The 26,755-nt window shown below is 42.4% G+C and overlaps 1 protein-coding gene across 1 annotated transcript in view; it reads right to left on the reverse strand.

Annotated features, from left to right (window-relative positions):
• Positions 1-747: 747 nt before the first annotated feature.
• SLC22A23 (solute carrier family 22 member 23) overlaps positions 748-26,755 on the reverse strand; it is a 142,305-nt gene continuing 116,297 nt past the window's right edge. Inside the window, exons 7-10 of the mRNA XM_056521066.1 lie at positions 20,374-20,606; positions 19,509-19,541; positions 19,265-19,388; positions 748-3,986 (exon numbers count right to left, since the gene is read on the reverse strand). Of these exons, the coding sequence (XP_056377041.1) occupies positions 3,629-3,986; positions 19,265-19,388; positions 19,509-19,541; positions 20,374-20,606 (748 nt within the window). The 3' untranslated portion in view covers positions 748-3,628. The remainder of the gene's footprint in view (positions 3,987-19,264; positions 19,389-19,508; positions 19,542-20,373; positions 20,607-26,755) is intronic.

Genomic DNA, 26,755 nt, shown 5'->3' on the forward strand with positions numbered 1-26,755 from the left:
GGCCATGACGTCATTATCCTCCGCGATCAGACATATTTGGATAGAGGATTTGATGTCGGGGGGGGGGAGAAGTACCCCTTTAAAGTGGCTTTCCGGTATTACAAAAGCAGAGCTGATTTCTTCAAAAACTGCACCATATTTGTCTGCAGGTTGGGTGTGGTTTTGTACCTCAGTCCCATAGAAGTGAATGGAGAAGAGTTGTTCTACCACACACAACCTGTTTTGCTTTTACTGAATAACCCCATAGGGACACAGCTCCTTTGGGCCTAAAGGACACAGCCAGCTTCATTTTTTCTTTTGCTCCTTCTAAGGGCCATAACTCGTATGTTCTCATCCAGAGACACATGAGGGATTTTTTGGGGTTCATCATGTACGGCAGGTCATTATAAAGTATAATTAAAGCGACTGCCACTCCTGTGGTCGCTTCATGTACAGGACGCAAATGTAGATCCTAGTGCGTTAAGTACCAGGGCACCAGTATGTACATTTATGTCCATTGTTGTTAAGAGGTTAAAGGAGTAGTCTGACGATTAACCTTCCTCTGTCCCACACGACCGTTGGTATAACGGAGCTATAGACTATCACGGACTACCCCTTTAAATTATGTATCATTGTGTACAGCACAGCTACAGTTTTACATTTTGAAGATTCATACTTTTTGTGGGTCCATACGTGTAGAATAAAATAACCCTCACTTCTAATACATGCTGTTATGAACATCAGTCACAGAAACAATCAAGCACCTGATTTTGTTTAGGTTTTTATTCCTGTTCACATACAGTACAAATAGTTTTTGCGCAGATACAACCAGGTGACATGCACACATTTAATTTTTAAGACATTTCAGTACTCAATTGGAAAGCTTGTGCTATGGATGTGTACCACCAAACTACTCCTGAAGATCAAACAAAAACAGGAAAGTACTAAAACATGTATGTGCTAAAAGTAAACCTAGACCAAAACATTATTGTCCTTGTCTCATACAGAAAACATAAAAAAGACAATTTTCATAAATGCCTATGGCAAGAAAAATGCTGATCGTGTAGAAATTAATTTCATGTAACTCTAATCTGTATTTTACAGGTCATACTGAACAAATGATCCGTCATGATTCCTTTTGTATAATTTCAAACATTTTTACCCTATCAGCCACAGCTTCATTCTAGCAGGGCATTTCAACTTGACACATTTTTTCGTATATTAATGGAACTGATGGCCAGCCGTAATGTTAGTGTTAAAAAGAGACAAATAAAATCTACCTTGGTATGAGTGCCCAGTATAACCTATTGCTCTGGCTCTTAAAATAATGGCGAAGACAACAGGATTAGCAGTAGTGGTTTGACAAGTCTACAGTACTATGTCAACAATTCATGGATGATTGCTTCAAGATTACTGTACAAAGAAGACATTAAAAGTTATTACTCTTAGAAAGGAACAGAAATGTGAGGGATTGGTGTTAAACACCTGGAATAAAATAGGCTAAATTTCCTCCAAAACACTCACGGTACACTTCAGAACACATTAGTTTTTTTTGTTTTTTTTTCTGTTATGTTTTTTTTGTTTTTTTAAGGTGCATCATATCCCCATCTGTTTCAGAGAGGATGCAGTGCGCTTTAAGTCATCCCGACAGTAAAGTGATCAACACTCACAGTTCATTTAATGGCACTTCTTCCAATTTGGTGACCCGTGATTTTGGCTCCACAACATTTAGCAACATTTATTAAAATACTAACATTGATTTTGCATCTGTACAAAGCCCGACTTCCCTCCCTCCAGATCACAAAACTAGATCGGTCACAATTTTTTTTTTTTCTTTCTTCCATATGATGCATCTAAAAACCCCGACAGCAACAGCATAGTTCACATTATGGTTAACAGTATTCAACTAGAAAGCACTAATGTAACAGTTACAATGAATACACTCATCAGCAGGTTGTGTGGCTTGATACCCTTGTGAAGGCCAATCTCTCAGCAAGGTGTTAGAACTTCACTAATAGAACATACAGGATGGAAATGGTGCTGCCTATGGACTCATTTCTTGTTGGTTAACCAGTGTATAAATAAGCTCTGCACCAAGCTAGAGATTAGGTATACCCTGCATGTGTATTGTCCTGTATCTGCCCATCCACAGAATAGTAAAGATTTCTACAAATTCACACCCATCCAACAATAAAAAGATTCCGCTTCACGTGGTTTTAGTAAGTCTTACTACTAGTCAGGGAGGTTTATCAAATCCTCCACTGAGTACAAGACACAGTTCTGAAAAGATCAGAAAAGCATCATGGGTCATTTAGTATGGATATACACTCTGACCAAATCTACAACCATCGTGAATTAGGAGTTCCTGCTTTGTGGTTGATCATAACCCATGTAAAGCAAAGTGTTACTTGCTTCTACTGATGGAACTAATGTTTTCTACAATGATATAGAATTTACAATCTCCTACTGACCAGCACATATGGTTGGACCTATCATTAGGATTGCTATACATCACAGAGGCATTAATGGAAACCATGACTTATCCACAGGATAGGTGACAAATGCCTAAACACTGGGACCACCACTGATCACTACTTGGCCATGTAAAGTGTGAATGGAGCAGTGCTGTTTCACTCCATGGCTATGAGGCTGATGGAAACAGACAAGTACCGAGTAGTCAGTGGAGGTCCAAGTGGTCACGACCCCAGAGCTCAGACATTCATGACTAATCTTGTGGATGGGTGATAAGGGTCCATAGTGGGACAACCCCATTATCTAAATGGGAAAATAACTCTGCCTTCCATAGCCAACGTTCTGTTCATACAGGAGGGAAGAGTATTCTGCAGAATTTGGCACATATTCACTTGACATCTTTAAAAGCCTTTTCCCAAGTGTCTTCAATGTAAGACGTAAAACCTGAGGGGTAACCATAAGGTATACTCAGTAATAGCTGCAAGTTCTAGAATAGTGGCAGCTAACAGGCTTTCAAGGTAGTGGTATTTCTCTTTTCCCAACTCTTCTGTATTGCTCAAGTATTCTAGCAGAAAAAAAAAAAAAAAGTATTTGAACTTGGGGAGTCCATTAGCTCGGTCTTAACTTTCATATTCACTTAGGCATATGTGGATAAGTGTCCAAATGATGAGCAGAAACCTCCCACTATGTTGGTTTGACAGGTTCCTCCTTTGCACCATCAGAAAGCTTCTCATCCAGGAACCAAAGTTTGGATACTATTTTTCTTGCCTTTTCACTTTATTTGAATGTTACTTAGGCAGCTGTAAATGTAATGAATGGGGTGGAGACAGAATTCCTCTATAAAATAAATAGGAATCACAGTCATTCATATTGTGTTCTTGTCCATGTATACAGATTATCCTACAGATGACCGGAAAGGATGTAACAGATATGTTGGTGGAAACCAACGTTCGGATTAGTTCATCACCAATAAAGACAAAATCACTTCTTGATATCCTGGAGTATTAGAGGCTGAATTTCCTTTTGGTGTTTTCCATAAGGTTAAAGGGGCCTAAGCAGACTTAGCAGCTGTGTGGGAGAACACCCCAATACTAGAAAATCCTATGGTTGGTCTGAAAGACCTGTGCAAAGGGGAAACAATAAATACACAAGATGTTTCTCCATGGCAGTTATCCAGCTATGTTGACTTTATACCATTGACCGTGGTGTTTTCAGATACACCATCTCCCATCGCTACAGAATCATGGAGACCAGAGTAGTCCTTGAGTTCAGAGTTTGTTAACAAGAGTGGTTGCTCTCCTTTCTTATGAGGTAGGAGAGGTTGACGGGTATAATGCTCTCCGTGAGGGATGTTTTCCGGGAGGCTTTGGTTTTTACTTTCAGGCAATAGAAGAATGCAAATGATACAAATCAAAGTACAGCAGGCAAAGATGACATGGTGGAGGAAGTACCCCTTCTGATTGTGAAGCTCCATGATGGGGGCTGTTAACATGCCGAAACCAGCACTGGCTAAAACCAATCCCAAGCCTCCACACCTAAAGGATAGATAAAAAAAAACATAATAATTAGATTAAGCAACTACAGAATAATACATTCCAAACATGCCCATACAGAAGCAACAAAAATACACCATAAAACAAAATGTTGTTCCTCCATCAAGGGGTGGTATATTTATTTAGAAATGAATATAGCAAGAGTAAAGATATTTTATACACACATACTGTGGTACATGTTACACATTATTTACAATGCTATCAGATGCTCCATTTTAGCATATTGACAGGACGAATTGGATCTGCAGTGCTATATTGCTTGTTAAAGGGAATCATATCAGTGTCACCAGCACTTACCTGTTGGTACAGGCAGGAAGTGCGGGTGACACTGATGATACTGAAACTTACCTACTCCCGATCCATCGCTTTGATCGCTCGTTATCCTACCTGTTTGGGCAGCAGGCTTGGTGCACGGACGGCATTCTAGGAGCCTGCTGATATCACCGCTGCTGCTTTCTCAAGCCTGCTCACAGCAGGACCGCGTGAAGAAGCAGTTGCGGTGTTCCTGGAGTGCCGTCTAAGCACCAAGCCTGTCGCCCAAAAGAGGAGGATAATGGGTGAAGTGGATCACTGATAGGGGGTAGGTAAGAATAGTTATCAGTGTCACTCACACTACACGCCTCTACCAACAGGTTAGTGTGGGTGACATCGATGACAGATTCCCTTTAAGATGATTAAGACCACAACAAAAACCAATGGGTACCATATGTTAACGTGGTCCTGTTGAGTGCCTATGGTATCTTCTCTTTGATGGATTTGGCAATTCATAGTAGCCCACAATGCAAGTGTGAATGGAGCCATAAACAAAACAGGACATATTGTATGCTGCATGTAAAATTAAGATCCAATATCCTCATGTACATCAGAGTGTTACTTGATACCCAATATTTCTGTAAAGTGTATGGCCACCATAAAGATTTATAATCCATGGGGGATAAGCACATGATTACAATTAGGTACTAAATGCTGATTATTATCTATATAGCAGCTGTATGTACTGTGTAATATACAAGCAAGACACTGCATGAACCAGTCAACTTGTCTCTGGCTTAAAGACTAGCTAAAACTACAATCTAAAAAGGTGAGTTTTTATGCTTAAACGTGCGTGAATGCATTCGTGTCATGGACAAGCGTGGGTTTTTATTCAACAACAGGGTAAAAAACGGTCAGGTGTTTTTATTTCACTTGTTACCACTAGAGGGCAGGAACTGACCAGAGAATTATTATTATTTTTTTTCATGAAAGCCACATAAACTGTATATATAGAGATGGAGAAATGGAGCACACGGAGTGTTCCCCACCCTCATACTGATTTGAAGCCAGCTTATTGCCCCTTGCTTCCTTTTATAATAATACATTTTACCTTTAGATTCTTTAAGCCTCAGCCACAACACAATCATTTTCTCCAGGGTTATGATACATCCTGTACAATAGGTAAAGTCCGTAATAATAACTATTGAAGGCCGTGGCAAAGAAATGAAAAAAGTGGGAGGAACTGCAACACGTTCATTCACATTTTGTTCTATTTTTGCAAAATGTATTAAAATTACAAAAAACTAAGTTCAGACCCTTTGCTATAACACTGCATTTAGTTCTGGTGGCCTTCCATTCTCTTGATCAAACCATATGTCTCTACAACTTGAATAAAATCACCTTTTGGTGACATGATTTTGAAAGGCACACCCCTGTACTCCTCCCCTAGTCAATCGCCAAATGGCACCATCGCTCAGAGAAACACTCTCCCCCCCCAGCCAACCCCCCCTGTCCCTCTCATGCCCATAGCACCGACGTGTTTTTTGTACTTGAATGGGCACTGTCAGATTCAAAAACGTTTTATATGTTGTACATCTTGGCAAAACATTAACCTTTATAATATACTTCATATGAAAATTATGGCTTTATCCATGCTGAAGTACAGGCATGGACAAAGTCCAGTAAGTGAGGGTGGACTAGCACTCCTCTGTCTGATAGGACAGAAGAGAGCACAGAAGAGCCCTGTCAGACAGGAGAGAGCACAGAGGAGCCCTATCAGACAGGAGAGAGCACAGATGAGTGCTATCAGACAGGAGAGAGCACAGAGGAGTGCTATCAGACAGGAGAGAGCACAGAAGAGCCCTGTCAGACAGGAGAGAGCACAGAGGAGCGCTATCAGACAGGAGAGATCACAGAGGAGTCCTATCAGACAGGAGAGATCACAGAGGAGTCCTATCAGACAGGAGAGATCACAGAGGAGTCCTATCAGACAGGAGAGAGCACAGTGGAGTGCTATCAGACAGGAGAGATCACAGAGGAGTCCTATCAGACAGGAGAGATCACAGAGGAGTCCTATCAGACAGGAGAGATCACAGAGGAGTCCTATCAGACAGGAGAGATCACAGAGGAGTATTATCACACAGGAGAGAGCACAGTGGGGTGCTATCAGACAGGAGAGATCACAGAGGAGTCCTGTCAGACAGGAGAGATCACAGAGGAGTCCTATCAGACAGGAGAGATCACAGAGGAGTCCTATCAGACAGGAGAGAGCACAGAGGAGTCCTATCAGACAGGAGAGATCACAGAGGAGTCCTATCAGACAGGAGAGATCACAGAGGAGTCCTATCAGACAGGAGAGATCACAGAGGAGTCCTATCAGACAGGAGAGATCACAGAGGAGTCCTATCAGACAGGAGAGATCACAGAGGAGTATTATCACACAGGAGAGAGCACAGTGGGGTGCTATCAGACAGGAGAGATCACAGAGGAGTCCTATCAGACAGGAGAGAGCACAGAGGAGTCCTATCAGACAGGAGAGAGCACAGAGGAGTACTATCAGACAGGAGAGAGCACAGAGGAGTACTATCAGACAGGAGAGAGCACAGTGGAGTACTATCAGACAGGAGAGAGCACAGTGGAGTGCTATCAGACAGGAGAGATCACAGAGGAGTCCTATCAGACAGGAGAGAGCACAGAGGAGTACTATCAGACAGGAGAGCCTCACTTACTGGACTTTGTCCATGCCTGTGCTTCAGCTTAGATAAAGCCATGGTTCTATAAGCCATTATTTCTTTAAAAAGGGAGTAACATTTTCTTATGAAGTATATTAGAAAGGTTAATGTTTTGCCAAGATGTACAAAGTATAAAAGTTTTTTTTATCTGACAGTGTCCACTGAAATAAACATACATGTAAGCAAGCATCTGAATGGTGAGTGCCCTCTTTATCTCATTTTGCAAGTTGGGATTATTTTACTTTGAGTGAGCGTCACTACAACCGCCATCTGCAGTGGAGTCTGTCTGGTTGGGACTTTATTTGCTGGAGCACAGTGAAGCTGGTCATAAGTGTTGGACGCAGTGCTGAGATTTCTTTCTATTATTGGACTGTTGATTTCTAACATTCAGTTTTCACTTGTCATTATTGGGGTATTGAGTGCAGAATGGGGGGGGGGGGGGGATAGAATTTTTATTTTATTTTACCACATGTCTTCAACATAAAAAAAAAAAGGGATTGGATCTGAAAACTTTCTGAAAGCACTGTAGTCCACATAATGCAAACGTGGGAAAGTGCTTTTTTCTAAATACACTGTAGGGTAGAAATGGAAAAATTCATGTAAATATATAAATGGATATTAAAACATCTTGGCATATTTTGGCTTTTCCTTAAAACGAACGCTTCTCTATTTTGCATTTCTAAGTGAAAAAAAATCCATGGCAACTCATCACAGTTTTGCTTTTCTTATAATGCTTTCTAGTGATTGGTTGGTGAGCAACAATTCCTTTTTTTTGCCAAATTTTTATAAACCTGGCATAAAAAAAAAAAAAAAAAAAAAAAAAAAAAACACAACAACAACAAGAAGCCCATCACTGTGGTGGCATGCTTGTCATTGATGATTAGGTGAAGAATCCAAGTTATAGCTTTTGTATTTGGGCTCTATGATTTTATTTGTGCGAATAATACCTTAAGGGAGCATTCACACGCTAGTAACTGGCAAAGGGTTTCTCGCTGCAGGAAACCCACTGCGAATTACGCTACCATTCATTTGAATGGGTCCGCGGACAGTCCGCAAATCTGACACTATTGCGGAATATCTGTGGAACCATTCAAATCAATGGTAGTGTAACTCGCAGCAGGTTTCCCGCAGCGTGAAACCCGCTGCTGGTAATAGCGTGTGATCACAGCCTTAAAGGGAACTTTTCATCACTTTCATGCTGCCCGAATCATGAGTCATCAGGGTTGTCCCTAGTGGCTGCTGTTTAACCCGCTAGCCTTGACTGATACATGTTGCCAGGGACTATACTGCAGACTTGTGTTTTTTCTGTTTGTTAGTCTTTGTAGGGAGGGAAGGGCTGAGGCTTTATGAAACTTTATTAAAAAGGTGCTTAAAGGGGTACTCCACTCCAAATTCTGGGAGCGGGCTTCGAGGGTCGCCACGCCCCCTTCATGACGTCATGTCCCGTCCCTCATGATATCATGCCCCGCCCCCTCAATGAAAGTCTATAGAAGGGGGCGTGGCGGTGGTCACACCCCCTCCCATAGACTTCTAGGCGACCCCTGAAACCCGCTCCCAGCGCTCGGGACTAAATGTTTCAAACACTAGGGAGTGGAGTACCCCTTTAAAGGGGTACTACCATGGAAAACTTTTTTTTTTTATCAACTGGTGCCAGAAAGTTAAACAGATTTGTAAATTACTTCTATTAAAAAATCTCAATCCTTCCAGTACTTTTTAGGGGCTGTATCCTACAGAGGAAATGTTTATCTTTTTGGATTTCTCTTATGTCATGACCACAGTGCTCTCTGCTGACCTCTGCTGTCCATTTTACGAACTGTCCAGAGCAGGAGAAAATAGCAAACATATGCTGCTCTGGACTGTTCCTAAAATGGACAGCAGAGGTCAGCAGAGAGGCCTGTGGTCGTGACATAAGAGAAATCCAAAAAGATAAACATTTCCTCTGTAGTATACAGCCCCTAAAAAGTACTGGAAGGATTAAGATTTTTTTTTAATAGAAAGACTTTACAAATCTGTTTAACTTTCTGGCACCAGTTGATTAAAAAAAAAAGTTTTCCACAGTAGTACCCCTTTAAGAAATGTTGGGCTAACAGAATGTTCCCAAACATCTTAGATGCAATTTTGGCTCTGGAGAAGCACAAGCACCATTTGAAAAGCGTGGACATCCACTGTATATGTTTAATCTATGCAACTGTGGTCCTCGGCAGTCTGTTTAGTGAAGAGCCCAGCACACAAGATCTTCCGCTTCCTGCAGCCCCTTTCTGAAGCTATCGTAAATCCCCGGTTGTCAGTCTCTGTGCTAAAGACTTACAGTAGTTGCAGAGAGAAGTTGCAGGAAGTAGAAGATTGTGTGCTTGCCCCCTCTTCACTAAATGGGCTGCTGGGGCACGTAGGATGGACAACAAGAGAATGTGCTGCCCCTCCTATCTGGCCACAGGTAAGATATAGAAAAAAAAGGAAATTCTATTTAAAAGAATTATTAATGTATTTTAATATAATAAAAAGCACAATGCATCCCAAACACACAGAAGACCTTCAGTCCGATCCCCTCCCCTCAATAACACCCTCCCTATTCTAACTCATAAATTATCTTCTTCTCCCCTATGGTTATTTTTATCCGATTAATCGAAACAATAATCAGTAAAATTAATCAAAATAATCCTTAGTCGCAGCCCTAATCTAAATCCACCAATATTGTCAGGATTAACTTGCTCAATCCTTTTTTGATCAGGCAGATACCCTGCTTTCAGAAATGTCTGGTAGCATATCTGGTAGGCATTTGGGAAATAAGTACACATGCTTGTCTAGGCAAAATGCATGGGTCGTTTAGCTGACAGCGGTTCTATGCATACAGCCAACTTTATGGTATCCATGCAAATTATCTGGACACACTGGACTATTTGTTCACACAGCAGGTGTATCTGGCCGGTGTACAGCAACCTATTAGCCTCTCCTTACTGAGAACACATGCACACTCAGTGTGTGCAAATGTATGGCAAGAATCAGGAAGAATAGTAGAAGTATCTGCAAACTTCACATTCCATAGCATATGGAAGACTGGTATGGTAGACTGAAAGCTAGAAAAAGAAGATATTTTTCTCAAGAAATATTTATCGATATTTCTAAAATACCTTTCATCTACTTTTTTATCAAGTCATTTTTCACATTATTTCCGTGAAGAAGGGGTTACAAGAAAAAGCCAAGATTTCCTTATTCTCAAGTGCTGCGGCTAATTAACTTCAGAGACCAACACGCTCCCTCGGTGGGAATATTTACCAGACAAAAGGAATCATTCAGGGACTTAAGAACTAGACAGGATCCTATAGTGTGATGCAACAACCATCAGATTATGTGAAATCGGAGGAAAACATCCACCTCTCATGGCTATTCCGCATATTAAGTAGGGCACTACCCCCACCCCATTGAAGGTTATCCTCCAATTCTATTGGTTAGGTTCAAAGAAGTTAGAGAGGTTAGGAGGTTGCGGGAAAAATAGTCAACAGAAAAGAGTGGAAAGTTTGTGATAGAATATAGAAAGTAAACAAGTTTGCTTCCTTACTGGTGTCAAGCTTCTTTTTATGACACTGTTATTCTTTATACATACAGCGCCATTGTATTCCAAAGACCTATACAGAGAATGCATTGATCCACTCTGGCTCTGTACCCAATGGAGGTTACACTTTAATGTGGGCTTCCTGCTATGAATACACATCACAGGTACAGAAAATGTACTTATCTGAGGGCCTCATTTCTCATTATATGTTTCAGGTTTAGATAAATGACCTTTATACATGTATGTATCTATATGAAATAAATCTTTTCTGGAAATAAGAGCAAGATGGCATCAGATCATGTTTCATCGAGCACAATGCATCAGACAGCATCAAAAACAATAGCCCTGATTTACTAAGAATTAAGTGTTTATCTTGGAGTGATTTCAGCTTTACTCAGAGTATTTTTCTCCCTGATTTATTAATCTGTTGGTCGTCTCTTTTTTCTGTCGCAGGGAAGTTATCTGTCGCTCTTATGTTTTTTTGTATCGCACAGAGTTATTAAGCAGGGGAGCGGGCGGCATGCTCCTCCCCAGCCATATACAGTGTACTTTTAATTTTATTTTTTATTTTTTTTTAAATAGAAGAGCTGCGGTGGGGAAAGATATATAGAATGGCGGGGGGAATGTATATGTCTGGCTTCCCACAGCTTCTATATATCTTGCCCCTGCTGCGCTATATGTCTTGTCCCCACCGCAGCACGTGTGTGTATGTGTATATGTGTATGTGTATATATATATATATATATTCCCCCGGTGCTATCTTATGCCCCCCGCAGCGCATGTGTGTGTGATATCTTTTGGTGGGAAATTGTGTCGCATGGTCTATGCGACACAAATTTGGTCGCACAACCTGTCAAAAAGAGTCGAGTTGACATTAGTAAATCAGGGCTAATGTGCCAGAGAAAATGGCCATCAATCAAAATAGTCCACATCATGTGAAGCTCAAAAAAGATGATAAGCCATCATGAAGGTGGCCCAGGCCTCCATATAAATGTCACATTTGTGTTACTTACATACTGAAACTGGAAAGTGCTGCAGAATGAGTTGGCACTATATAAGTATTATTATTATATACACATGCCACAGCACTTTAGAGTGGTTGTCATCGCACACAATGTAATTTCCATATACACTGACTAGGGCCAATTTAAAAGGAAGGCTGTGAACCTATCTGTATATTTTCTTGGAGTGGGGCAGAAAACTGAAGTACTGGCAGGAAATCCACGCAAACTTTACATAGATGTTGGCCAGGACCCCAGTGCTGCAGGGTAACAGTGCTAACTAAGGTGCTGCCCGTGGTATTATATGTAGGACATGTGCAAACAGACAGGCGGTATTATCATTATGGCAGCACTGCTTGACGCCAATGTTGCTAGTTTGGCTGAGGTGACAAATACTACCATTTGTCAGTGATATAAGGCAGACCCTTCCAAGTCCAAGAGCAAAACAAAAAGAAATTGCAGGACTATTCAGGGTCTTGTTAGCTATTGCTTCAGTTTTAGTAAGGCTCCTGTGATTTGGGAGAGAACTGTCATTCAAGCCCAGAAGGGCGAGGAGAAAGAGACAGAGATTTGAATTACTGTCTTAATTCCTGACTCGTCCTTCAACTATGAGTTCTCTGATACACTGCAACATTTCACAGTGTCACATATCTCTTTGCATCGAGGAACCGTATGCTTGATTCATGCTACTCGTAGCTCAGGCAGCATCAAGCGCCTGACTGGTTCCCTTTTAGCAGGATTAAACTGATAAATATAAAACTGTGCATGAAACCATAACTATGCCACCCATCTTGAGACCCAAATATATATATATATATATATATATATATATATTGCTCCTTGCAGCCCATTTGTGGTATCAATAATTGTGAATACATTATGCTTGATTTATTAAAAGGGGTATTGCAAATGCAACGTACCCTGAGGAAGCGGTGAGCACTGGGGACCTGAAGCCAATGGAACAGCAGAGGGTGAGCTTAATGGGAGAAGCAGGTGAGTATTTTTATTTTTTTTAAGGTGGAAACATTTATTTTGTAACCTGCCTGATGAAAAGACCTCTTAGGTCCCAACCCCTTAAGGACTCAGCCCTTTTTTTTGCACATCTGACCACTGTCACTTTAAGCATTAATAACTCTGGGATGCTTTCACTTATTAATTTGATTCAGAGAGTTTTTTCGTGACATATTCTATTTAAGATAGTGGTAAATTTTTGTCAATACTTGCATAATTTGTTGGTGAAAAATTCCAAAATTTAATGAAAGTCTAGCATTTTTCTAACTTTGAAAATAGACATTCCAAATAAATGATATATTGATTCACATATACAATAGGTTTACTTTATGTTGGCATCATAAAGTTGACTTGTTTTTACTTTTTGAGGACATCAGAGGGGTTCAAAGTATAGCAGCAATTTTCCAAATTTTCACGAAAAAATTCAAAATCTGAATTTTTCAGGGAGGAGTTAAGTTTGAGATGGATTTGAGGGGCCTTTCTGTGAGAAATCCCCCATTAATGACCCCATATAGAAACTGCACCCTCAAAGTATTTAAAATTATTTTCAAAAAGTTTGTTAACCCTTTAGGTGTTTCACAGGAATAGCAGCAAAGTGGAGGAGAAAAATCAAAATCTCCATTTTTTTTTTACACTAACATGTTCTTGTAGCCCCATTTTTTCCAATTTTTACAAGGGGTATAAGGAGAAAAAGACCCCCAAAATTTGTAACACAATTTCTCTTCAGTATGGAAATACCTCATATGTGGATGTAAAGTGCTCTGCAGGCTCGAACATGGCTCAAGAGGAAAAGAGCAATTGTGGGATTTTGGAGAACGAATTTTTCTATCATTGTAAAAAAAAAAAAAATACATGGCACACTTTTTGGGAAACTACACCCCCCTCAAGGAACGTAACAAGGGATACAGTGAGCCTGAAAATTTTGACTAAATTTGGACTTGAAAATGAAAAATTAGATTTTTTTTTTTTTTTAAATGGGGTCACGTTTGTGTGTGTGTGTGTGGGGGGGGGGGGGGGTAGGGGGGTCCACTGTTCTTTGAAAACGCAAATGGCCTTCAATTCCAGCCAAATTCTCTCTCCAAAAGCCCATTGGCGCTCCTTCTCTCCTGAGCCCTGTAGTGCGCATGCAGAGCACTTTACATCCACGTATGGGGTATTACCTTACTCAGAAGAAATGCGGTTACAAATTTTGGGGGGCCTTTTTCCTATTACCCCTTGTGAAAATGTTGGGGTAACACCAGAATTGTAGTGAAAAAAATCAAATTTTTCATTTTCATGTCCAACTTTAACGGAAATTTCTCAAACACATGTGGAGTGTTAATGCTCACTGTACCCCTTACATTCCTTACCCCTGTGCAAATCATCAATTTAGGCATCAAATGTACATGGTGCGCTCTCACTCCTGAGTCCTGTTGTGCGCCAGCAGAGCACTTTACGTCCACATACGGGGTATTTCCCTGCTTAGGAGAAATTGCATTACAAATTTTGTGGGTCTTTTTTTCCTTTCATCTCTTGCAAAAATGAAACGTATGGGACAACACCAGCATGTTAGTATAAACATTTTTATTTCTTTTATACTAACATGCTGGTGTAGACCCCAACTTTTCCATTTCATAAGGGGTAAAAGGAGAAAAAGCCCTCAAAATTTGTAATGCAATTTCTCCTGAGTACGGAAATACCCCATATGTGGCCCTAAACTGTTGCCTTGAAATTCGACAGGGCGCCATTTTCTCCTTATGAACATTTGAGGCCTAAATTAGGCATCTGCATAGGGGCAGACCTGGGTGCAAGCATTACACTTTCCTCCACCAGCACAAATACCCTATGGCAGTGTTTCCCAAACAGGGTGCCTCTTGCTGTTGCAAAACTCCTAGCATGCCTGGACAGTCAGTGGCTGTCTGGCAATGCTGAGAGTTGTTTTGCAAAAGCTGGTGGCTCTGTTTTAGAAACCGTGCTATACGAGACATTTTACATTTTTATGGATGGGGGGGGGGGGGGGCAGTGTAAGGTTGTGTATATATAGTGTTTTACTCTTTATTTTGTGTAGTGTAGTGTTTTAGGGTACATTCACACAGGCAGGGGTCCACAGAGAGTTTCCCACTGGGAGTTTGAGCTGCGTTAGAAAATTTGCCGCAGCTCAAACTTAAAGGGGAAAACTTACTGTAGACCCCCACCCGTGTGAATGTACCCTGTACTTTCACATGGGGCGGGTGCACAAACTTCTCCCGCTGTTGCAAAACTACAACTCTCAGCATGGACTGACAGACCGTGCATGCTGGGAGTTGTAATTTTTCCACCACTGGAGGCACACTGGTGAGGAAACCACAGATGGGTATCAGACAAACACAGTGCTTCCCCACCAGTGTGCCTCCAGCTGTTGCAAAACTACAACTCCCAGCATGCATGGTCTGTCAGTGTATGCTGAGAGTTGTAGTTTTGCAACAGCTGAAGGCACACTGGTGGGGAAACACTGAGTTAGGTACCTAACTCTGTTTCCTCACCAGTGTGCCTCCAGCTGTGGCAAAACTACAACTCCCAGTAAGCAGTGATAGCCGAAGGGCATGCTGGGAAATGTAGTTACGCAATAGCTGGAGGCATGCAACTACAACTCCCAGCATGCCGAGACAGCAGCTTGCTGTTCGAGCAAGCTGGGAGTTGTAGTTATGCAACATCTGGAGGGCCACAGTTTAGAGACCACTGCACAATGATCTCCAAACTGTGGCCCTCCAGATGTTTCAAAACTACAAACTACAACAAACTACAACTACGGCGATGTCACGGGAAGGGGACCAGAAACCCGCAGGGTGTACCTGTATGCTCTGCATCCTTAAGTGGTTAAAAGCTTGCAATCTATATCCATTTAGCCAATAAAGGTATATTCACTACTACACTTATCTCCTTTATGTCTGAAAAGACACAAATCTTAAAGTTAAATAAAAGTTTGGGTTTGTATTTAAACAAGCCGTGATTTGCCCTGAAAATCTATCCCCGAGCCTGATGAATACTATCCAACATAGCTCCAATGCCGCTAGTGCCTCACAGATCTCCAGTGTCCTAGTACAGACTACAGCCAGCTGGCTCCCATAATTATTTGTTACAGCCAATGGGACTTGTTATGCCCAGGAAATCGAGAGTTACTGGTAGCATGCCCTACAGCTTTGCCTGCCAACAACTGCTTCTCCCTTTTTTCCATGAACACCTACGGCACGTCAGCAGTGACCAGGACCCTAGTAAACAAGGTTTGATTCAGTGATTTTCCTTGCTGAACGTGTAAGATACATTTTCAGCATTCTGTCGTGTCATGGACTTAGTCGAATGCTAAATGCCCAATAATACAAAGAACAATCTGTCTCTGCCGTTCAGCAATAACTGATGTGTAGTAGCTGGAGTAGCATAGCAAGCAGTAAGTGTACCATTCCAAAGCCCCGGTGTCAGGGGTTTAATTGTGGTTCCTTGCCGATGACTCTGTACTCATGGGTGCACATACCAGAATAACCTCTCACACAGTTTTGCAATGTGGATTGTATTAACCTTCTTATCTATGTCCTTTTACAATGACTGCTGGGAGATAGATCTGCATGACTGACATAGCAGCTGTGAACGTGTGCAGCAGTTACATCTCATAAGTGAACGCAGGCCGATGAACTCCAGTCACCACACAACAATACTGTAGGAAGGAAGGCTTTTAATACCATAGTTATAATGTAATAGAATCCCCCTCCCCAAACAAAAGATCACATGGCACACTTTGCATATAAAGACGACGTGGTGACAATGGGGGGTATTTATCAATTTTGCCTGTTGACAGTTTCTTTTACCCTTTTTTTTTCATTTTGGTTTTCGTGGACATGCACCAAATTTATCATTTTGCGCACGTTGTTAGTAATTTTGGCTCAAATGTTGAAATCAGCTGTTCACAGCGCCTTTTACACAGAGCTTACCACCACAGAGGACGGCATATTTTACCCTGTAGAGCAGCAATATCGGAGTCCCTCCTGCAGTATATCAGCAAGCAACATGAGTTATTTTCTTTTGTGGGGTTTATAGCCACCATGTGAAATGGATTTTATTTTCAACTTGGGTAGTTTTTTTTTTTTTTTTTATTACTTTAGTGCAGTGGTCTTCAACCTGCGGACCTCCAGATGTTGCAAAACTACAATTCCGGGCATGCTGGGAGTTGTAGTTTTGCAACATCTGGAGGTCCGCAGGTTGGAGACCACTGCTTTAGTGCTTACCTTTCCCGAACCTGTGTGGCCATGTCCAATGCTGGCTCAATGGAGGGTGAAGGTTCCTCAGAGACCACTATGCCCCCCATCATTCCCCCCCACCCTGTCTCATCATGTCCCCCATCATTCCCCCCACCCTGTCACATCATGTCCCCCATCATTCCCCCCTCATCATCCCCCCACCCTGTCTCATCATCCCCCCATCATTTCCCCCTGTCTCATCATCCCCCCATCATGTTCCTCCTATGCCAATGGTCTTCAACCTGCGGACCTCCAGATGTTGCAAAACTACAACTCCCAGCATGCCCGGGCATGCTGGGAGTTGTAGTTTTGCAAGATCTGGAGGTCCGAAGGTTGGAGACCATTGCTTTAGTGCTTACCTTTCCTGAACCTGTGTGGCCATGTCCAATGCTGGCTCAACAGAGGGTGAAGGCTCCTCAGAGACAACTATGTCGCAGGATAGTATTGAGCAGCCTTGGAGGCGTCGCTGCTTTCACAAAAAAAAATTTTTTTAATGTATTTTGACGCCTTTACATTTTCTGACATTGCTAAGTGTGTTTTCCATGTGCAAAATTTCTCAGCGGGGATTTGCGCCAAACGGGATTTGCAAATTATGAATTACTGACTAAAAGTTAAAATCACACACAGGACCGTGTGATTTTGAGAAAGTTCTAAAAATGACATTGGAGAAGATGTGCAAAACTTTGGCGCAAAAAGACACTGCGCCAAAGTATTGCACCAAAGTTACGTTTAAAAAAAAGACACATAAATCCTTTGATAAATGCCCCCCAATATGCTTTATAATGTAGGTGAAATTCATGCTCGAAAACTGCCGCTGGCTCGTGGAAGTTTTATTAAAAGGAACATTCCAGGCAAAATGTATACTCTGTATTGTGCTTTGTGTATAACTCAGAAATTGTAAGGAGAAAACCTAGAAAATCTGTTGTGGACTATGCCCTGTATCAGTTTGGACCTGCATGTTTCTTTGTAGAGTAGTGTTTTACAAACAGTGTGTCTCCAGCTGTTGCAAAACTACAACTCCCAGCATGCCCAAACAGCTGGAATTCTGCTGGAATATTCCACATGGACATTCTGCTGCAGCAGAATCCCATTGATTTGAATGGGATTCCGCTAAACAGGTTACACAATGGAATTTCTATAGCAGATGTTTCCGCCATGATTCCAGTGTCCGCAGAAAGAACAGATATGTATTCTTTCTGTAGATTTCGCTTGAAAATGCATTGCCATCTATGAGACATATGAGCATTTCAGAGAGGTCCTAGCGCTTGCCGGAATTTTCAAATGTTCAGAATTGTCCGCCCGTGTTTTCAAGACTGATATTCCGCACATTTTACTACTGAATACCCTAAGGGTGTTCACACTGCAGAATTTTCACAAGTCTGGAGGAATTCTGTTCTACAAAGTTTTGTTATCTAAACATAGAATTCCACTAAAATTCAAGCCCCATTGATTTCAATGGGATCCTGCCGTGGAATTCCGCAAAATATAAGACTAGTCTTAAATTTTGACGTACTGCAGAAAGTAGAATTAATCTCATTCAAATTAATCTGCAGTAAATTACGGCGGGATTTCCATCGGAATTCTTCTGCGGAATTCTGTGCAGACATTCTGCTGTATGAACATATCCTAAGGCTGTGTTCACATGCTACAATTTCCATGGAGAATCTGGAGGAAAAATTCAACTATTGAAATTCTGCTCATAAAGTTGACATTGTGGTTAAGTGGTGAATGGAATTTCCATTGTCCCATTCACATAGCAAATTTTCTGCTGCGGAAATTCTGCATTATGGATTCTGCAAAAAAATTTAACCTGTCAATCGTTTTTCCAGAATTCCTTAGCAGTCTGTTGAAGTCAATGGGACTCTGAATTCTGCCAAAAATCTCTGTGTTGAGCGCAAGAAATTCTGCACAAATTCCACGCAAGGAATCAGCAAAATTGCAAAAATTTTCATATTACAGAGTCTCAGCGCCAAATTCCGACCAGGAATTCTGCTCAAAGATTCTGTCTGAGCAGCTACTGAAATCCTCCAGTGCTAGAACCGTGCAGACCTGCGCCGTCACCACTGAAAGCAATGCAGTCTGCACATAATCGTACCGTAAGATATTCTGCAGTGTTAATTAGTCAGCGGGAGGCCCAATTACACAAAGGAATTCCCAAGCGCAATTCCCAAATTCACATGAAAATTCCGTAGTGTTAACATAGACTAAAGCAGAACAGGACAGTTCGTCCCCTGAATACAATCTCAGCTCTAGTCAAATTTAGTGAATCCTGAATTGAGGACCCCCTCTATGAATACAGAATTCCATAACTTAGAACGTGAAAATGGATTTTCTAAAATAGACCTTCCTTTAAAGCGAAAGTCTGTTTTACAAACTTCAAACCTAGTGACAATCCGTGCACTGTATACCCAGACATGACAATCACAGTATAGAAGAAAACACAGAGGATAAGTAAGAAATTATCTACCTGATCACAGTGGGGGTGATTTCAGCGCAGAAAAACACACTTAAACTTCCAACTGCATGAGAGGAAAACATCCCGATGATGGAGAAAATGATGGAGAATTTATTTTTCACAGTTTCGCTCATTCCTTAAAATATATCAAAAACAGAAAATAATTAAGATCGTGATCATACAGGTGACATTTATAGTGTTTCACTGTCTGCTAAGGTTTCTTGAATGCCATATACATGTGAAGAGTAAATCATACCTGTCTCAGGGCGCAGTGTGTATTTTCCAATCACTAGTTAAACAGGATTGGGGGAAAAAAGGAAAAAAAATAAAAATAATTATTAAAATGTCATCAGTATTCTTGGTTACAGTAGAACAGCCATTTTATAGAATGCTAATGCTTTTTAGTTTAAATGGTAGAAATAGTTAAAGTGTGATGGTACTAAATGTATATGATTAGAGGCACACTCCCTAAAAGGGGTACTCCACTGGCCAGCTTGGAACTAAATGTTCCGAACGCTGTTTACACGCTGCGGGGGCTGGCCACGCCCCATTGTGAAGTCACGGCCACGCTCCTTTAATGCAACTCTAAGGGAGGGGTCCTCCCATAGACTTGCATTGAGGGGCGTGGTCATGATGTCACAAGGGGCGTGGCTGACCCCCACAGCATAAAAACAGCATTCAGAACATTTAGTTCCACGCTGGGCAGTGGAGTATCCCTTTAAGGAGTCCATGCATGTGCATAGCTCTCTCTCTCCATTCATTTCTAAGGAAAGTACAGAAACAGTCAAGCATGTGTGGATATGTCATAAGTGTCTATGGTGAGAATAACCCTATTAGGGTAATAGTGAAAGATTAAATTCCTTAGTACACTTGTGAGATTCACTTTTTGGATCTCTTATAATATGGAAACTAAGTAAAGAAGAGGACTCTGGGTGCGATAGCGTCCACTGTACCACTTTATGGCTACACCATTGACCACAGATGACAATGTCAATGTGACATCTCTATGCTGGGGCATCCTTAAGATAAGTGTAAATTCTAAGACCCCCTTCTGCATGAGAACATTAGTCAGCCACTAATATAGGAAGGATCTTCACCTACAGATAGAAATCATTACTTACAATTCAGAAGACCTAGTTGAAGAAGCGATGCCAACGCTGTTAAAATCATGAACAACAACAACCCTCCTCTTCTACCCAAAAATCCAACAACAGGACACATAGCCAGACATGATGCCAATGTAATGCCTGCCATGGCAAAGTAGTTGGCGTAGAAGTTGTGCATCATGTTCATATTGACTTCAGGGTCCATCAAGCTTTTAGCAAAGCAGTGGTGTATGCCATAGCCGGTCAACCTGGAAGTAGAACAGAGTGTTGTAACAAGACATCTTAGAGAAGATGGTAAAACATTATTAAGACCGTATGTTCTAACAACCATTACTTTACTGAGAGAGTAGTGGATGCATGGAATAGCCTTCCTGCAGAAGTGGGCGCTGCAAATACAGTGAAGGAGTTTAAACATGCATGGGATAAGCATAAGGCTATCCTTCATATAAGATAGGGCCAGGGACTATTCATAGGATTCAGATTATTGGGCAGACTAGATGGGCCAAATGGTTCTTATCTGCTGACAAATTTTAATTCATTCTCATTCATAAAATTCATTCTCATTTTAACAGGGAAATTTAATTAAAAAAAATAAAATGTAAAATAAATGACTTGGACTAAATGCCACATCATCCCCCCAACTTCGTTTTCTTCTGCACCTCAGTTTGGTCCCGTCCCCTCCAGTGCCACACCATTCCTTCCCTTTTATCAGTCCCTGTGCCACATTTACCCCTCTCATCGCCTCCCCCCATGTCTCATCATCCCCCCATGTCTCATCATTTCCCCCTGTCATAGACCACCACTAGCCATACAGACATTAAGCATTTAGTGCCTCCCCCCACCATCATTTCCCCCTGTCTCATCATTCCCCCCTCATCATTTCCCCGTTTCATCATGCCCCCCATCAATCCCCCCTGATGATTTCCCCGTCTTATCCCCCCACCGTCTCATCATGTCCCCCCTCATCATTCCCCCACCCAGTCTCATCATGTCCCCTATCATTCCCCCCTCATTATCCCCCCACCCTGTCACATCATGTCCCCCATCATCATCCCCCCACCCTGTCTCATCATCCCCCCCCAACCTGTCTCCTCATGCCCCCCATCATGTTCCTCCTATGCCAATGGTCTTCAACCTGCGGACCTCCAGATGTTGCAAAACTACAACTCCCAGCATGCCCGGACAGCCGTTGGCTGTCCGGGCATGCTGGGAGCTGTAGTTTAGTAACATCTGGAGGTCCGCAGGTTGAAGACCACTGTCCTATGCTATTCTTCCCCTCCCTCATCATTCCCTCTTTTCCTTGCTTTTCATAGTTTTTTTTATTTTCCTTACCTGGCTGCGCTTTGGCAGGTCAGGTCAGGCAGGGGGTCTTTTGGGCTGCGGTCAGTGAAGCAGATGAGTGACGTCCTCTCCCGGCTCCTCTGCGCGGCATCAGGGATGTCACTTTTCGGTGGTGACTACAGGAAATGAAAAGTGACGTCACTGATTCCGCGCAGAGAAGCCGGGAGAGGACGTCACTCATCTGCTTCACTGACCGCAGCCCGCAAGACCCCCCGCCTGACCTGACCTGCAAAAGCGCAGCCAGGTAAGGAAAATAAAAAAGACTATAAAAAGCAGTGAAAAGGGGGAATGATGTGGGAGGGGGAGGTAAGAAAAATTTAAAGTAAAACGGTCACTTGTTTTCTCCTGCACTATCCAAAAGGTACTGGTTTATATTGCGGGAGACGCGGATTAAAAGGTAGCACAGATCCGGACAAAGTCGGGCTCATATTAATCAGCGTCTCCTGCACTATCTACCAGTACCTGTGGATAGTGCGGGAGAAAACAAGTCACAGTTTTCCAGAGCGGGGAGGAGACGTTGCTGGTCACTGATTTTAAGTGGCCGCTTTAAATCAGTGACCAGAAGATTTATCGGCGTATAACACACAGGCAGGCTTTTTGCCTTAAATTTAAGTTTTAAAAGTGCGTGTTATACGCCGATAAATACGGTAATTTACATACTGTTTACCTTTCTGGCACCAGTTGATTGAAAAAAAAAAATAAATAAAATGTTTTGCACCAGAGTACCCCTTAAAAGAGGAGGAGACCTCTTGTGTAGATTCTTTCTGCAGCAAACGGATAAGATTTGTTAAAATCTCAAATACTTTACTGGTACTGTAAGATGCTGCAGATTCCACAGTGGGAAATCTGCAGCTTCTTTGTCCCTCGTGAATGCACCCACAAAGAAGCTGCCTCGTGAATGAGGCCACAATCCAAAGTGATCTGCGTTTACGACAGATTGTCTTTAACCCTTCAATGACCCAAGCCTTTTTGACCCTTGAGGTCCTATCTTTATTCCGTGAGTCAATAAAAATTACAACTACACCTATTTTATATAGCTTTTGTTTAATTTATGTACTTTTTAAAAAGTCACTTTTTTTGTAACGAAATAAATATGCTTAAAATTGCTTCATTCTAAAAATTTTTTTTTTTTCTGTCTAATAGGCTGTGCAATAGCTAATATTTTGTGATGTGATCTATAGTTTTCATTAGTACCGTTTTGGCTTACAATGGAATTTTTGATAGCTATTTTTACTTTTTTTTATTTTTTCCTGATAAAGGATCTGACCAAAATGTTAGTCACCGTAGAAGATAAAGAAACCTATTTTTTAGTGTTTTGCATGCGGCGGCACTAAATAGGCTTGTTTTTTATTTGAAAAATTAGAAAAGGGATTTTTATTAAGGGGTGAGTTTTTTTCATATTTTTCATAACAGAACTTTTTTGAAGGGGTACTCCAGTGCTTACACATCTTATCCCCTATCCAAAGGATAGGGGATAAGATGCCTGATCGCGGGAGTCATGCAGCTGGGGACACCCGGGATCATGCACGCGGCACCCAGTTTGTAATCTGTCCCCGGGGCGTGTTCGCTCCGGGTCTGATTACCGGTGACCGCAGGGCCGGCGGCGTGTGATGTCACGCCTCCGCCCCCGTGTGACGTTACCTCCACCCCTCAATGCAAGCTTACGGGAGGGGGCGTGATAGCCTGCGGTCGCCGGTAATCAGACCCGGAGCGAACACGCTCCGGGGACCGATTACAAACGGGGTGCCGCGTGCATGATCCCGGGCGTCCCCAGCTGCGGGACTCCCGCGATCAGGCATCTTATCCCCTATCCTTTGGATAGGGGATAAGATGTGTAAGCACCGGAGCACCCCTTTAAGAACCCATAGGGGACTTTTATAAGCAATAATTAGATTGCTTATATTAATCAATGCTGTTAGATCGTGTTTTTGCTTATATGTTGTGGAGGTACCGATCAGGTACCTGACTGACGATGCTCCTGTCAATGCACTTAAATGTTGCGATCATCCCTGATCTCAGCAGTTAAAAAGAGTACCTGTCACCAAACTAAACTTTTAATATATTGTTCCTTATGTAATTATAAAGACACTTTGCTATTTACTTGCTGTTAAAATTCTCAACCTTTATATGATTTAAATGTGACTGAAAAAATGGCCACTAGGTGGCTCTGTTCTGTTCCGTGCCTCAAGTCAATCAGTTAGTTTGGTCTCCTCTCGGCCTGGCAGGAGAGCAAACTTAGGAAGTGCCTGCGGGGCATGGCGAGGCACAGCTCTCGCAGTCTACTGTGTCGTTTCGCCTGCTGGGGAATGCCCACTTTCTCCTGTCAGGAGCTCACACAATGTGAGCAAGGGGAAAAGTATGATACAGGGCTTTTTAAAGCTTAGAAAATGTTTTAAGGGCAGGAGGGGCGTTAGGAGTAATTAGGGAATATAATCTGAGTTAGTTTAGAAAATATGGTTTGATAACAGGTACCCTTTAAGGATTTAAATTACCAATATCAGCGTGATCATTGGTGCTGGTCATTGACAGGAACTGTTGGCTGCTAAAAGAAACCACCACATGAAAAGAGCACAGTATAGTAACATAGTTCATAAGGTTGAAAAAAGACCAGAGTCCATAAAGTCCAACCTATATCCCTAATGAGTCCCTACTGAGTTGATTCAGAGGAATGCAAAAAAAAAAAAAAAAACTCGTACTAGAGTTAAAATGGTCTTCCCGACTCCAAATATGGCAATCAAAATAGATCCCTGGATCAATCTTCTGTCCTTCTAGATCTACAATCCATAACCTGTAATGTTATTATTCTCCAAAAATGCATCCAGACCCCTTTTGAATTCTTTTACAGAGTTCACCATGACCACCTCCTCAGGCAGAGAATTCCACAGTCTAACTGCTCTTACAATTAAGAATCTCTGTAAGACACACAGGTCCCCACCCCCGATGTTCATGATGTGCGGGCCGGCGTGGCTCAACTGAGCCTTTACATATTATGTGCACCTTTATGATATACAGTGCCCATACTCCCATTCTGTCTTCCCCTGGTGCCAGAGATGCGCTACTTCTGCTATCACTAAAGGCAGAGAGCTCGTTTTCTGCCTCTAGCACTGTACAGGCGAACTGAGCTGGTGGAAGACAACTGGAGTGAGCGCTTTCTCGCTGTCTCTAGTGAAATCAGAAGCAGCGCGTCTCCGGCACCAGGAGAAGAAAGGAGTACAGGCACTGTATTTCATAAAGGTGCACATAATATGTAAAAGGCTCAGAGGAGTCACACCGGCCTGCACATCATGAACATCAGGGGTGGGGACCTGTGTGTCAATCACACAGTGGTCCCAGCGCTCACTTACAGGGGATAGGCGTGGCGGAGGTGGGGCATTATGAACCCCAAGCCACGCCTATCAAATTGTTGCTGACCACACAATAGAACTATTTTCCTGCTGATAAAGTGTGATAAAGAGCAGCCAAAGGTATAGCTGCATTACAAGTGTCATCATATATACTATCATGGTATTAGTCTGGGAGGTACACTATCCATGACAGTTGCGCTTTAAGTCCAGTAAGGCGCCCCTTCGGGTTTGGCCCTGCACCATTTGGGACAGATAATGGTCTTTAACTATAGTCAGAAACCTGTTTCCTTTATGAGATTCAAGGGTCTCAGTCTCCCAGTTTATATCAGGATAGTTAGTCCCCATTATTTTCACATCATTTTGATTTGCTGCCTTGTTTATTTGCCTCAGTAATTGATCTTCTGCCTCTTCCATTATGTTTGGTGGCTTATAGCAAACCCCTATCAGAATTTTTTTTATTGTTATCTCCATATATTTCTACCCATAATGACTCCACATAATCGTTTAGCTCCTGTATATCTTCCCACAGTGTGGCCTTCAGGCTCGATTTCACATAAAGACAAACTCCTCCCACATTTTTTATTTTGTCCGTTTCTTCCTGAATAGACTATGACCCTGTATGTTGGCCACCCAGTCACAGCTATCGTCCAACCAAGTTTCTGTTATACCCACTATGTCATAATCCTCCTCAGACATCAACTACTCCAGTTCCTCTGTTTTCTTGGACAGACTTCTGGCATTAGTCAAAATGCAATTCAAAGGTGTATGTTTTTTTCTTCCTATGAAGCCTATCCCTATTAACTATTCTAACCCTTCCCTCTGCTCCACTCTCAGGTACATTAATAAGTCCCCCCCATCTCTCTATCTGAACTATCTTCCCCCTCTTCGTTGTAGGGTCCCTCCCCTCAGTCCCTAGTTTAAACACTCCTCCACCCTTCTAGTGATCTTCTCCCCAAGCACAGCTGCACCCTTCCCATTGAGGTGCAGCCCGTCCCTACAGTAGAACCGGTATCCGACAGCGAGGTCGGCCCAGTTTTCCATGAACCCAAACCCCTCCTTCCCACACCCGCTTCTGAGCCACTTGTTTACCTCCCTAATCTCCCGTTGCCTATCTATTGTGGCTCGTGGTACAGGTATTACTTCAGAAAATATTACCTTGGAGGTCCTTGCTTTAAGCTTGCGGCCCAAGTCCCTGAAATCAATTTTAAAGGACACTCCACCTAACTCTTACTTTGTCATTGGTGCCAATATGTACCATGACTGCTGGGTCCTCTCCAGCCCCACCCAGCAACCTGTCAACCCGATCCACTATGTGTCGAACTCGAGCGCCAGAAAGACAACATACTGTTCGGCGATCCCGGTCTTTGTGACAGACCGCCCTGTCTGTCCCCTAATAATTGAGTCCCCCACTACCAGTACCTGTCTGGCCCTGCACTCCTCCCTCCTTACTGGTGCAGACACCACCCTGGCGGTCAGAGTCCTGATGCAGTAGTGCTAGCTCTGAAATGGCATCCCCTTCATCTGCCAACCTGGCAAACTTGTTGGGGTGTGCCAGTTCAGGACTAGCCTCTCTGACACTTTTCCCTCTACCCTGTTTTCTAACTGTAACCCAGCTAGCTGACTGACTGTCCTGCACCTCCGTCGCACTATCCTCCTCCACCTCTACCCCAGAGAGTACTTGCTCAGTGAGCAGGAGACTCCTCTCCAAGTTG

This window comes from Hyla sarda, chromosome 5, assembly GCF_029499605.1.
Source record: "Hyla sarda isolate aHylSar1 chromosome 5, aHylSar1.hap1, whole genome shotgun sequence".
NCBI classification, from domain to species: domain Eukaryota; kingdom Metazoa; phylum Chordata; class Amphibia; order Anura; family Hylidae; genus Hyla; species Hyla sarda.